The sequence below is a fragment of the Pteropus alecto genome, unplaced genomic scaffold (genome assembly GCF_000325575.1).
Source record: "Pteropus alecto unplaced genomic scaffold, ASM32557v1 scaffold224, whole genome shotgun sequence".
Lineage (NCBI taxonomy): Eukaryota > Metazoa > Chordata > Mammalia > Chiroptera > Pteropodidae > Pteropus > Pteropus alecto.
The window spans coordinates 70,747-85,610 of NW_006436289.1; the positions used below are offsets into that span (position 1 = coordinate 70,747).

General features: G+C 38.2%; 1 protein-coding gene across 8 annotated transcripts in view; it reads right to left on the reverse strand.

Moving 5' to 3' along the window:
* The window catches only part of KMT2A (lysine methyltransferase 2A), a 71,514-nt gene extending 56,656 nt beyond the window's left edge, over positions 1–14,858 (reverse strand). For 5 of the 8 annotated variants that reach the window (XM_025047493.1, XM_025047492.1, XM_025047489.1 and 2 more), the window contains exon 1: positions 2,039–2,146. In XM_025047493.1, the coding sequence (XP_024903261.1) occupies positions 2,039–2,131 (93 nt within the window). In that variant the 5' untranslated portion in view covers positions 2,132–2,146. Of the gene's footprint in view, positions 1–2,038; positions 2,147–2,632; positions 2,656–12,614; positions 12,714–14,778 lie in introns of those variants that run through there. The other 3 variants (XM_025047494.1, XM_025047491.1, XM_015590111.2) reach the window with 3 other exon arrangements.
* Between the last annotated feature and the right edge of the window lie 6 nt (positions 14,859–14,864).

A 14,864-nucleotide genomic window follows, 5' to 3' on the forward strand; every position in this document is an offset into this window, starting at 1 on the left:
ATTTCAGTGTCCATAAAGTTGTATTAAAATATAGCCACACTCATTCGTTTGTGTGTTGTCTATGGCTGCTTTTGCACTACAACAGCAGAGTTGTCATTTGTTAAACAGAGACCATGTGGCCCTTTACAAAAAAAACTTGTTGAACCCTGCTTTAGATCTAAATAATAAGAAAAAGACAGAAATATAAAGATCTAGGTAGAGTAGTATTCTAGTTTGATAGTAAATGCCCAGAGACACCAACAAACATGGTATATATGACAAAGAGAAAGACCTTGGCTCTGCAGTGGAACAAGTGAGAATGGAAAGAGATGGTGTTGGAGAATGGAAAGAGATGGTGTTGGAGAAGCAAGAGGCCAGATCGTGCACGGCTTTGTTGGCTATAGAAAGGTATTTGGATTTATTTCGGAGGGGGAGGAACTGAAAGGTTTAAAGAGAGGAAATAAGACTTGGTTTACATTTGGAGTACATAATTGCTGTGTGAAGAACCACCTTTAATGAAGTAAGAACACAAGCAAGGAGATGACAAAGTAGTCTAGCCTAAAGATTATAAATGGAGATTCAGGGGGTAGAATTGATGAGAGGAAGTTGAATTAAAGGTATTTTGGAGGTAGCGCAGAATTTGCTGATAGGTTATTTGGAATATAAATAAAAGAAAAACCAAGGATAACTCTTTAAAATTTAGGGTCTGAGCAATTGGATAAGTAGCAGAGTCATTCCAAAACCAGGAGAAAAAAGAAAACACTGTTTTCTTCTGACATGGTAAGTGTTAAGATATCTACTAGATATCTAAATGCTTCAATGCATATCTGTTTCCTTGCCTGGGAATAATGGCCACCTCAGAGAGTGGTCAAAAGTAGGTAAGATAACATATTTGAAGTACTCAGAATACTGCCTGGCCCACAAACACTCAATAAATGCTAACCACTCATTATTTTTATTATCCAAATGGAAATGTCAAATAGGCAGTTGTTTATACAAGTCTAAGACTCCAAGAAGTAGTCAGGGTTAGAGACAAAGATTTAGTAGTCCTCGACATACAGATGAAATCATCCAGGAAGAGTGTGTAGATAGAGAAGTAACCAAAGGTAGTTTCCTAGGTTACTCTAACATTCAAGAAAGTTAAGCAGAGGAGGGAAGTCATACAGAATACTGAAAATGAATAACCAATGAGTTAAGAAAAAAGCCGGTTGAATATAGTGTTACAGAATGCAAGAAGAGTGTTTCAAGAAGGAAGTGGTCAGCTGGGTCAAATGCTGCCCAAAGGTTTAACAGGATGACTGAAAATTATGTATTAATCTGGCAAGAGAGAGGTCCTTGAGGGCTTTGACATTTCAGTAGTCACAGGGATAAAAGCTCAATTGCAGTGGTTGAGGGCAGGATAAGAGGACAGATAGCACTTTCAAGGAGTTTTGTTGTGAAAGGGAGTAGAGAATTAGTAGCTTAAAAGGACATGGGGGTCAAGGGTTTTTTTAAAGGCTATATTAAGACCATTTTTTATGTTGATGAGACCAATCCGGTTGAAAGAGAAACTGCCGAGAGGACAACTGCAGGAACAACCCTGAGTAGAGAAGGATGGAATCCAGAGTACAAATGGAAAGCTGTACTTCGATTGTAGCAGGCAGCAGAAGATACAGTGGTACTTAAGTTCCCCAGTAACAGGAAGAAAAAAGGCTATTAAACACTTTGAAAATGTTAAAAAAATACCTTAATTCATATATTACACTTGGTGTTACCACCTCTGAAGAATCAGTAAATCAGTAAAGAATACTTGAAATGCTCCAAAGAATTGTGTTAATTGTATTAGCTTTAAGAGCTTCAACCTTCAAATTACCAATTTCCAAAAAAGTATTGCAATTTTAATACTAATATTCATGCTATATTTTAATCTGAGCTCAGGAAAAAAAAAATTAAATAGTAAGTTCCATGAGGGAAAGGACTTGTCCAATGCCAATGCCCCAGCCCTTGGTCATATGCCTGGTACATAAAAGATGTTCTCTGAAAAATGAATTAGATTTTACAATCTCTCTACATTTCTTACTTTGTAGAGTGCTATATTCAGGGGGAAGATGAGCCTCTTTGCAAGCACTTTTTCACTGTAACAGAAGAAAATATAGTGATACCTGTAAATCATTTACAAAAAGTGGAATATAACAGTAACACTGTTGAATCTCTAAGAATGGAAAAGTATAATATACTTAAGCACAGTCAAATATGCAGACATCAAGAGACAAACTTCTTAAGCCAAGATGGTTTCTGAAACCCGAGAAAGTATGCAGTTATTAAACTAACATCACAGTCTCATACCAACAGATTGGCAGGGGCAGAGTCAACAACAAATTCTCTGTTATCAATGCATCAAAGAGAACACTGGTTGTTTGAATGCAAAACAGATAGGAAGAGTTTTAAACTTTTAAATATAATCTCTGCCTGATATTGAGAAATGTTAACCCCAAAAGTCATCGAGGATTAAACAATGCAAAGACAATACACTGTTCTTCAATAACAATAGTTAGTAAAATTTTCACCCACACAAGAATGAAATCAGTTTTCAAATATTTAATTCAATTCTTCCGAGCACCTGTCACCTAAGAAACACAAATGCTACCCACTTTGTAATCAGAGAAAGTAGTACCTCCTCATCCTCACTCCATGTCAACAAGAACAAGCAGCAAAGATGTTCAAAACAGCTAAACACATGAGACAGGTGAACTCCACCCATCCTGCTTCAGAAAGAGGTAGCCATAAAGTAGTCGCCTGTCTTAAAAAAAAAAAAAAAAAAAAAAAAAAGTTTCAGATAGTAAGCTATACAGATTTTTGGCAATGCCCTAAATTACTTTGCTGGATCTTAAAAAACAACAAAATATCAAAAAAGGTATATTTCTAGACTCCTACGTTCCAAGCCTAAACTGTTTTACCTACTTGCTGCAGAAGAAATAAGCCCCTTTAATAGGTATACTGTAGAAAATAAGTTAATCATCACAATCACAGGGTTTATTCTTCTCTTGAATAGGATGGAAAAATTAAACAAACAACAACATTGTTTTCAGAGATGGTGCTTTTTATTTAAGAGGTTTTGGTTCCCCAGATGTCAACTTTAAGTAGTTAACTTCAGTTTGTGCTATACGCTCATTCAACTACAAGTTTCTACTATATATTTCAATTTTTTTCTTCCAGCTTGTTGTTCTTATCTTGGTGCAAAACTCAGGTTGCATCTTTCCTTCTGGGAAGATGGGCTGTTGAAAGACCAATAGCAACAAAAGTAATACTGAGGAATTCACAACGTCCTTCTCTCTACAGGTAAATAGGGTTATCTCTCCATAGTCAGTTATCTGAAGGAGCAATGGTTAAGTTAAATGACAAAGTGAAAGTGAAGATTTTCTTTGGCAAAAAAAAAAAAAAAAAAAAAGCTGTCTAGTCAGCCAACACAATTTTGCCCTAGTATTTTTTAGGAATTGATATTCAATATATGAGTTGAGAAGTTTTATGTTAATATCTTGAAAAACCAATAAACTCTCTTCTGATTACCAAATCACATTTGGAAGTTTGCCATCACATTCTGAGAAGCCTACATTATGTTGCATTAACTTATTAAAAAAAAAAGTCCCTGGTATTTTTTTATTACTCCAACACTAGTTTCACAAGTAAAATAAAGAAACATGAGAATTAGTCTTTGCTTCTATAATCTCTTGCTTTCTGAACTTATATCTGTATGACTAGCAATTAAAAGTTATAAAAGTATGACTGTCTTATATTTCCAATTTCTAGAGTTTCTCAAATGACACCCAAGTTTACAATTAGGGAATCAAACTACCCATCACTTTGCTACCACTTGCAGAATCCCTGCAATAATCCAGCTTCACCTTTGAACTCCCGTCATTTTATGAGATTGGGTAAGAGTAGATAGCATTTACTATATAAAACTTAGAAAATATTCGCTATGTGTAAATAATCTTAAATAAACTAAGTATCAATTCACCTAAAAGAAGGAATTTATACACAATTCCAGTACTAAATTCAAGTCCTAAAGCTTCACTAACCCAATCAAGGTTTTAGCATTAAGAGCTAGTAGGAAAACGAGCAGTATTAATATCAATCTGCTCAGACTTTTGGTAATCTATATGAATAATCCCAATTCACAGTTTTCATTCTGACTATACAGGAAATGCTTTCTGCAACCCAACCTATCTAAAAGGTTTCATTCTGAGTGATGCAAGCCCTCCACACAGCCTCAAAAGCCAAGGGTCAGAGGCCTTTGTAATCCTCATTCACATGAAGCCAACTTACTTTAGATTGAAAAGGATTTACAAAAGCACTTGTTAATAATACATCCACAAGTAGTGATAACCATAACAAGCAATATTCTGAAGAGTATCTCTTTAAACCACAACTAAAAATGGACATAAAAGCTACAAATACCTGTTTCCAATATTGAGACCACACCTCCTGTTTTCCCTGGTTTCTCTTGATGTTTAAGATTTCTCTCTTAGCTCTATCTACTAAATTTTTATTCTCCTATAAAACAACTATAAAATCATTTCACAAAGACATTTCTCTGGAGTTTACTACTGAAAGTTAATTATTGCCATAAATTGAGAATTCAAATCAAACACTTCCTAGGGAGCCAATGAGGCCCTAGGATCCCTTGGGGAATATTAAAAAATATAAAACATGATCCGTATCCTCTAGGATCTGAGTAAAAATATACTTATTGATTCACAGAATGAGAAGGTAGCTTGAGAGGTCATTTTACACATATATACACAGGACTGCACTTAAAATTCATCTCCAGAGACAATCATATTATTTTGGTAACCATTTTACCATCACTATAATGACAACCATGATTAGCAACAAGTTCTTTACATGTCTACCCTTTGCTTCAGTTTAAAACTATTTCTTTTATTCTAGTATCTGTGGAGCTGTAAAACAGCTGGTTACCATTCCTAATAATGGATCCATTCATGTTTTTTGAAGTTATTAAGCTGCCTCTCAACCTTTCATTCTCCCAACCTTTCCTCATAGGACTGACTTCCAATCATATAATCATCCTTTGAGTCTCCTCAGAATCGTCTCCAAGGTCTCCTCATCCCTTTTAAGTTGAGGAACCTAGAAATGGAAACAACACTCAAGTAAGGGGAGAATCAGTGTTAGTATTACCTATACAAAAGATGATGTCATCCCATCAGGATACATCACTTTTAAAACCCCAATCAGTACTTTTACAAAATGCCCTCTTAGACTTTCCTGTGATACTTAATTTACTACTTCTTAAAAATTACTCAAAATTATTCAAGTCTTGAACGTTAATAGCTTATGCAATATGTCCTTTCAAGGTATTCCTAAAAGTTATATAAATACCAAATTTTCAATTCAATATTCACTGATAACCTTCTATATGAAAAGTCACCACTGTAAACGATATAATACATAAATGACTTAGAAAGGTCCATGTATTCAGGAAATCATAATCTAATGGGGGAAAGACAGACACAATAAAAAGCATTTACAACGTAAAGTATCCTGGAGTAAATGCTTTAAGTGTAGGTATAAAGTACAATAAGATAATAAGAAAGAAGTTGAGTTTCAACTAGTGGTATCTGTAAAAGCTTCATAGAAGAGTGGGGATCTGAGCTGAGCCATGAAAGATGAGTAATCCAGAGGCAGGGCAAGACAAGAAACACTTTAAGGCAAAAAAGAGGCATTAGTAAAGGTATAAAGGCAGGCACAAACAGACTGCGGAGAACATCTAATAGACTGGTCATTCAGTGTGGAAACATATAAGCTGAGAATGTGTGTTCAAGAAATAATGTTCAAAATGTAGAAATGTAGGCCAGCGAGATTACAAAGTGCTGAGAATTTTGAGTCCTATAGTCAGTGAGAATCAAAGGGTTTTAAGAGTAAAGTGATATAATCAGATGTGTATTTAAGAAAATCCTGGCAACACTATACAGTGAAAAGGAAGGCAGAGAGACCAGTTAAGAGATTATGGTAATAATCCATGCAAAGATAATGGAAACTTAAAGTAGGACAGTAAAAACAGAAAAGCAGGGACAGATTAAAGAAACACTATAAAAATATCATGGACAAGCCTCAGAAATTTATTGGATGGCATGGGAAGAAAAAGGAGTTGAAGACAGCACAGTACAGAGAGGATGAATGAGCTTTCGAATAAATATAAGTTTGGATTTGAACTCTTGCTCACCTACTTAACTAGCAATACAACAAGGAAAACTATTTAACTTGTCTGTGCTTCAGTTTCTTCATCTGCAAAACATGGTGTGTTAGGTACTTTAGCAAACCTTATATTTAAGAGAGAAAGCAGAACTCTATTTTCCTTGTTAAGCATACTACCCTCTACTAGTTATTCTTAAACCTTAATCTGTTTTAAACTCTTCTACTTCTGGTTATTTTTATTTATCAAGTTAAGTTCCAACTCTCAGAAACTGGAACCTACAACTTAGCATTTCTTCTATAATTAAACTGTTAATTGCATTGATCTCTGCAGACCAACACTTAACTCTCCCAAAGCCGAAACTTGAGAACAAAACATCAATTAGTTACCAAGTATAGACAGACTATATTAATATCTGAACCTGGGGGTCGAAAACCCTGAAGAACCTCAGAGTTGTTGTAGGGGATCGCCAAGTATTCATTCACACACATAAAAAGATAAGGAACACTAGTTACACACCAAGAGTAGTAACTCCAATATAGCTGTCTTAGCCTGACAATTAGGCAACTCACAGAGGCACTGTATTTCTTGGTATCCTGCCTTATTTATTGCTTTGTTCTTTCTCCTTCCTTTTTGCCTTATCTCTAATTACATTCTAGCTGGACACTAACAGTACCTACTATTACCAAGATGCATGACTGGCCTTCAATTTGGTTCTAGCTTACTAATGAACCTGACACCCAGATCAAAATCAAGAACATTCTAAAGTCAAAATTATAGCACTCAAATAGGTATATACATATACACATATACCTCAAAGTAATGAAAACCAGTTATCTTGGTGAAAAAAAATTATAGCATTATAATTTTAATTATAATTTCTATCTCTGAATCCTAATGATTAGGGATTCCTAAGTACCAAGCAAAGTGCTAAGTACTTTGCATGCATAATTTCAATTAAGCTTCACAATAATCTTTTGCAGCATGATTACTGGTAATTTACAAATGAAGAAACTAAAGCATGGAGAGGTCCAATTTTTCCAAGGTCATTCAGCTAATAAATGGCAGAGTAAGATTTGAACACAGGCAGTCTTAATAGATCTTAATTACTATGCTATACTATCTCATACTATTACAGATTAGATAATGACATTCTCCCTCTCCTTTGTATTTATATATGCATAAATAAAAAATCCTAGCTGGAGAGATTACAAAAGGATTTCCTCTTTAACTAAGCTTAAAGAGATGTTATCCACATGGTTTCACTGCTTATAACTAAAGGCAATAATTTAAGGGCAGTGCTGTATGCTTGTGTTTGATCTAAAAATTAATTAATACTCATGGATGGACAGAAGTTGAATATAGGCATGTATAGATATTTATTCCTCTCAGTGTAGATATTTATTATAGATACTTGATTAACTTCTCCCCAATTTTCAGAACTGAGTACGAAGGAGAGCTTAAAGAAAAATTTTCTCCAAAAACCTTCCTCATAAGTAGTATTACTCTCCTAGTTCAAGATAGAAAGCCACAATTACTTTGACACTGTAAAATGAGAAGCAACAATGCTTCAGCAAAGAATGGCTCATAAGGGTTGAATATCTGTAAAACAGCTTGAATAATAGAAATGTTCATAGCTCTTACTACTGAAAGACTTCAAAAAAATCTACACCCAAATATTCTAACCAAACTCAAAATCAGAAATGCAAGAAAACAGACAAAATATATGGAAGAAACTCCAATGTCCGAAATAAATGCCAGTGGAATAGATTCTACCCCTTGGTACCACGTAAGGCACTGCTGTGGCAATAATTAAAGGTAAGAAATCTGGGGAAATCCCTTCAGTCTACTTGTCAAATAGAGAAACAACTATTCATTTCAAAGAAAGGGGAATTTTCATCCACAGCACAGAAAACTGCTAACTAACTATTACATTTATATCTTTAACTGTTAAAATTCATTAGGGTAGTATATTCAACCACTAAGAAGTTAAACCAAGTATGGCCTCTAACAAATTTTGTACTAATCCTACAAGGGGACTTATGTCATCCAAAACAACTACAAATCACACAACAAAATTCTTCTTTCAAAATATCTTAGTCTTTAAAAGCAAATGTCTGGCAGAGGCTACAGCCACATGGTTGGCTTCCCCTGGTGTGTAACCTGACAAGGTACAAAGCTCATTGAAATATTTAACAGTGGTGGTATGGATTTCCTTGGATCCATCAAGAAAAGCAGCTCATCCTTTTTAAAAACATAAAGAATCATTTTATGAGATGTCATTCCCTCAGTCCAAGTGTCAGTGTTTTTCCTTGGGGCTTTCTCAGGGCCTTTATTGAGGGAGTAAATGAAAAGACTAACAAAGGACCCCTTTTCTCTCCCTATTCCCAACATAATCCACCTTAGCCACAGGGCCAGTAGCATCCACACTGTCATAAATGCCAGCAATTAGAGAATTAGGCCATAAAACCACCCACTCAAGGTAAAAGAGTGCAGGCCTCCAGCTTTATTTAATGCATGCCATAAAGATCCTATACTTCCTTCTTTTAGGCCTTCTTCACAACCAGTGAAATGACAATAACAAACAAAAAAAAGTAGTCTTTTGTCTGCCTGCCTCATATTGATGTGATCAATGAAACCATCTGGGTCCAGGTGAAGAATTTAAGATTCTTTTTTCTTAATAAAGGCTGCATTTCCTCTAGCATGCCACATACAGATCCATTAAAGGATATGCTACATTTTGGGCACAAATATAATAGAAACTAAAGGGAAACTACATTTTCCAGAAAAAATATTTTACCTTATTCTGAAACTACTCTAGAAGCCTAGCCAATTCCTGAACTTCCCAAGAAATACTGGAGCCTACAAGAGTATTCTTAATTAACTCAATAATTTCTAGAGCCTCCTGAACTCCTTTGTACTCAAAAAGTTAATCAAATCTCATAGTTAACTTTCATTGTCTGTTTTCAAATCTGATACAATTTAGGAGCAATCAATAATTCCACTGTCTTCATAACCTACCAGTCCACAAAGGTCACAAGTCTGTGATTTACTCTATATAAGGTTTTATTTATCAAGCTTTAAGCCAATCTAGATAAGACCCAAAAACTTTTTAACAATGAGCTACTCTTTAGCTTCCTCTTCCCTACTAGTGCCTACAGGGTTAAGAATCTGATTAAAATGCAGGTACCTCATGTCAGACTCATTAGTAATTTAACTTTTCTTAATACCTGAAAATAACATGCATCCAAAAGTTACCATCCAGCAATCCTAGAATAAATTCCTCTTAAAGCAGTGATAGTCACAAAGCTTCCCCTCCTCTCTCAAAGGTCTTTGCCACTGGTGCCCTCCACCTTGGCAGAAGAAGAATGGAAAGAGACAAGATATTCACATGGCCTGACTGAAGGCCTTAGGTTAAATGACAGAAGGAAGCTGAAGTTCTGTGCCAACACTAGTGGAATGTGAGCAGGCACAAAGAGATCTTAATTAGGAGACCTATCATTGAAATACAGTGAATTTCCAAAAGAGAGAGGCGCTGCAGTATGTGACGCCTCAGACTAAGCAAAACACTACTGCCACCACCCCTAGCCACAGGGCAAGGCAAGCAACGGGTACTGAGTCTGCACAGTGGCTCTACAGAAGGACAGCATCAAAGTGAGCAAAGAGATGGAAACTGAGTCAGGACGGGAGTATTTTCTCTTCTCAACTTCCAATCAGAAGATGAATCACTATTTTGTGAATGATGATTTCCTACAGGAGCATGTGCCTTAGGATAATTAAATGGAAGGTGAAGAAAGGCACATGTCACATGGTTTTTAGTGAGAGATGAAGTTCTAAAGACTGCATTGCTGATGCTCAGTACAAACTAAAGTACTACATTTCAGAGGATATTAACAACTACTCCCTGCAACATAGGTACCATCACTTTGGATTTATAAATAGTGTACTGAATTTTTCTTTTCATTTAAAAGTTCACACATCTAGAGGAATACACCACCTAGACTGAAAATAACTTCCCTTTTGGACAGTTAGGAATCCACAACACTGAAAACATGAAAACAAAGTCAGCCAAACAAGAGGAACTCTAAACACCAGATGAGTTATATTTAAAATTTGATCTTCATTTTTCTTATAATTGAAACTGACCGACTTCGGCAAAGACTTTTTCCATACAGTTAAGTCCTTATATTTTGTCCATACAATGAAAACTTTCTCACCAAGGTGAAATTTCCCTTCCCAATAATAATGCCAGTTAAATGGGCCAATGTATAATCTGATATTAAAAGTTACCAAAGAGGCTCCATGATTCTGACTCTTTAAATAAACTCAGAATAAGAAGTTCTGACCTGACCAAAAAATTAACATAACAGAAAGGAATCAGAATACTGGAGCAGAAAAGAATTCATAAGCTAATATTTAACAATCTTTTCATTTTACAGATCAGAAATTTAAGGTTAAAAGTGGACTGCCTAAGGTCCCATAACTGATCAGTGAGATGAGTGCGAGACGAGTCCATGTCCATGGACTTCCACTCCAAGGATTCTTCTAGTCCGCTGTGTTCTCTGCTTCATATTCCTTCTGCCAAGCTCAGGATCAGCTATAACGGCAAAGAAGGAGCAACTCCCACTCTTGGCACGTATGCCCAGTGGACAAAAAAAAATTTTTTAAATCACGGTCTCTCCAACTACAGGACCATCATCTAAGCGCAACCCAAGAGCCTACCTTAGTCCATCTCAACTAAACTGTCTTTTCAAATGAAAACAAATACATACCAATGCTGTAATTCAGTTGCAATTTATATCTAATTAAAATCTGCCACGTTTTATGATTAAGGTAGAAATTTTGCTTTTAACAGTAGAAATTTTTCGAGCTGATAAGGTAACTGAATTATAAAATTAATAAAGACTAGTTGCTGATAAACCAGTTATGGGGTTTATATTAAAAGAGCCCAAATTTTAGTCGACAGAGAAGATACTATATTATGTTTATTTAGATGGCAAAGTACAGCAGCATTAACAGTACCTGAGGCAATCTTCAGGAAAGTGAGGCACTTACACTATGCAGAGAGAGGAAAGGCAAAAAAGCAGACTTCTGATTTCTTACAGTGCTCAATAAAATAAAACTTTAATTCCACTTTCTAATTGTCATACAGAAAGCCAAAATAGGAGACCAGCAAAATCTATATGTTTTTAAAAATAATCCCATTCTGACAGAATTTGGTCATGAAGAACTCTTACATGTTGTTGCCCAGAGAGATACTCAATATGAGGGAAGTCAGGAACATATGGTGGTGAAGGACAAATCTCCTACAGCTAAAAGGAGTTGAAACAGGGAAGTGATCTGGAAGTTCTGTCACCTTCCAACCACCTTAACTTACTAGGTTCTATTAAGTATTAACTTACTTTTTTTTTTTTTAATGAACAAGTTATAGTCATTATTCATTTAAAGCAAACCGGAATTGAAAAAGGCTAAAAACATTCTGGGTCACAAACCTTTTCTTCATAAATCCAGGCAAGACTTGATAAGAGCTGTGAGTGAATTCTGAGAAACAATCTTCAGAATTCTCTAAGTCAGCCAGCCCAGGGGAACCTTAAACCTCCCTTATGGAACATTATCATTGATTGTAAGACCCTGTAACAAAATGCTTGGCTTCTACACTGAAAACTACCAGGTCAAAGGATATACTATAGTTTAATACTAAATTATACTATGGGTTAGCACTAACCCATGCATACCATCAACCCATACTAGACTGTTTCAAGCTACCACATAAAAAGCTTAACAATGGAACAACAGCCCATTCAAGTCCAATTTAGAAAAAAATAATTAAGTTTAATGTAAGGAGTCAACAGCTCTTCTCAAAATGAAGTACCAACTACTGTTCAGGCAAAATTTTTAAAGGAAAAAAAACAATAATATGACCTGATTTGAAATAACTGCAATTCCGTGACAGGCTTCATTACATACTACTGCTAAGCAAAATAATGCCAGTGAAAAAGAAAATGTTAGCACCTGATTAAAACTTTAAAGATGATTTGTCAAAGACCAACAGATAAAATATTCTGGTGCCCAGACATTAGGTCCCTGAATCCAGGTGGCTCTCTTTCTCACCAGTCTCTTAAAAAGCTATGATTGAAAACTATCAACATAAAACTTTGCTTTTGAATATGTGATAACAACATTTGAAATGTGAACACTTGGTCCTTCAATACAAAATACATAATAAGCATGCTAAACAAGAAGAAAATGCTTCTCAGGGTCCTCTTAAAATAGACTAACTGCTCCCAATAGAGACTTTCTTATTATACTCAAATATACATGGGGCTAAAATTCTACATATAACCAGACAAGTCTCAATTTTGAAAATAAGCAGGTAAATGAAATTTTTTTTTTTTTTTTTTTTTTTTTTGCTGTATCTTTTAAAAAAGCAAAATCAACTCACATTTAAGCACCAACTCCATGCAAGTAACCTGAACGGTTCAGTCTTTTTGTCATGTATGAGGCCTTTGGTTCTCCAACTACATGGGATCTGTGTTGTTAGCTTAAAAAATACAGAATTGGCCTTTCAAAAAAAAATAATAATCTACAGCAACCAATAAATAGTCTCAAGCAACCCTGCTGACTGCAGCTGCCTTCTGAAGGCTGGGAAAAGGAGGTGGAGATAGAGCAGAGAGAGGCAGGGAAAAGGGACGCGCTGCAGCTAGCTACATAGCAAGGAACACGCCCCCATCATGTCCTCCTTGCTCTGTCAGAAGGCGGGTTGTTGTCAGCCTCCTGATCAAGCTGCCTTAGAAAGGGTTTAAAAAAGGAGGCAGGAAGACTAACAACTAAAAAATGCCAGCTCCTTGAAAGGAGGGGCCAGGGTCCCTGGAATCTCCTCCCTCCCCATCTTCCCAGGATCTCTGAGTATATCTAACGGGGTGCCGGGCACAATAGGGGACAAGGGGTTTGCCCAGGATATTTTGTGTGCACCAACGGCAAAGCACGCAGGAAATGCCTGGTTATCTTTCCCTTTCTGTTTCAATCAAGAGCACTCCAAAGCAGCAACCCCAGCAACCCCCTACCCCCCTTCGCTTCAGCCCCTAGCAGCTGCTCTTCCTCCTCCTAGCATCCCTATCCTCTTCTTTCCCCCTCCCCTCACAATTCAAACTCCCCCTTCTGCACCCAATGGAAAACAAATGCGCAACGCGACTGGCTGAACCTGAACTCAACTTCCCTTCCCAGTGCAACTTTCCTTTTTGCTGAAGGGGGCTGAATAATGTTTATCAAAACACCCCTATTCTCGCCCCTGTACTAATGGGGAAGGGGCAAAGCTCTTAAGAATCAGAGAGATAACCCTAACTCCCCCTTCTAAGGAAGAACTTTGCTCCATAACCGCCCCTTTCTCCCAACCTAAAGCAACCATCACCACACACTAAAGTAAAACTGTCCCTTATCTACTCTCCTTATCCCAACCCTGCTTCTCCCAACCCTTCCAAGCCCCAGCCAGGATTGGCCTAGGAAAAGGTGGATCAATAATGAAATGACGGAGAAAAGAAGGGCGGGAGGGGAGCTAGGGTTGGAGACTGTCCCGCACAGTGGGTGGGGTAGGAGAGCAGCTGCTTCCCCTGGGAGGATGCTGCCCAAGTCCCCCCACAAACACCTCCCCTTACAGGGGCCCCTTCCCCAGAGCTGGAGGGAAAGCCTGCCTCCTCTCCAGGGGGAATGATGGAAAGCTGATCTTCTCTGAGCCTAGGGAACAGTGGACTATTTTCCCCTTAAAGATGCCACTAATTCTTCATACTAAAGGAGGGAAAGGGTGGAATGAAGGTAGAATTCCCTGCCACCAATAAGCTAGAAACTCTGTAGCTCTGTAAGATGGGGGAAATAGACTGCTGCTGTGTGAGATCACCGTTATTTCAGAGGGAACGGAGGTAAAAGAAGGCAAGGAAAGTAGATTTTTCATGGTGGGATAGGGCGGGATGAAGAAGCATCTACCAGCTTGGGGTGGGGGATGGGGGTGGGGGGAAGGGGGAGGTGAAGGAAGGGGGGAGTGGCTGGTAGTGTATGGACCTGGCCCGAGGATGGGGCAAGGGTTCATCAGGTCTTCGAAAGCAAGGTGCTGGAAGGGACGTCGGTCCCCAAGGGTAGAAGAACGTGGCCCTGGACGAGGCCGTCACCCGAAAGATGCCCAAGAGGAAAACTGCCCCAAGAGTAAAACATCTGCCCAGAGAGGGAGGCGGGGATGTGGCGGGATCAGGTCTCTAGGAGGGAGGGAGGGAGGGAGGAATCTTGCTCGGATGAGGTAATCTGTGAAAGGGAGGAGGGGTTCAGTCCCGGGATGGGAAACCCCGGCAAGGGGTCGGTGCCAAGGGATTTGGGCAAGGGTCGGGGGGGGCGGGGGGCGCGGTAAACGCCCTCAGCCAGATGGGTCCAAATCCCGGGGTGGGGGCGCCTGGGGGTCTGAACCCATGTGTGGGGGTCCCAAGATGGGAGGGCCATTTGCCCCGGGTCAGACACCCTAGGATGGTCCCAGAATTGGGATGTTCCACATTCCCGGATGGGGGAGGGGAGGGAGCTCCGCAGAGGGTCGAGACCCCGGACCTGGGGGTTCCTCGCCCCCTTACCTCTCCGCTGCCGCCTCCCCCGCCGCTCTCCCCAAACACCGCCCGGAACCGGCGCAGGTTGGTGCCGATGGCGGCCGAGACCTGCA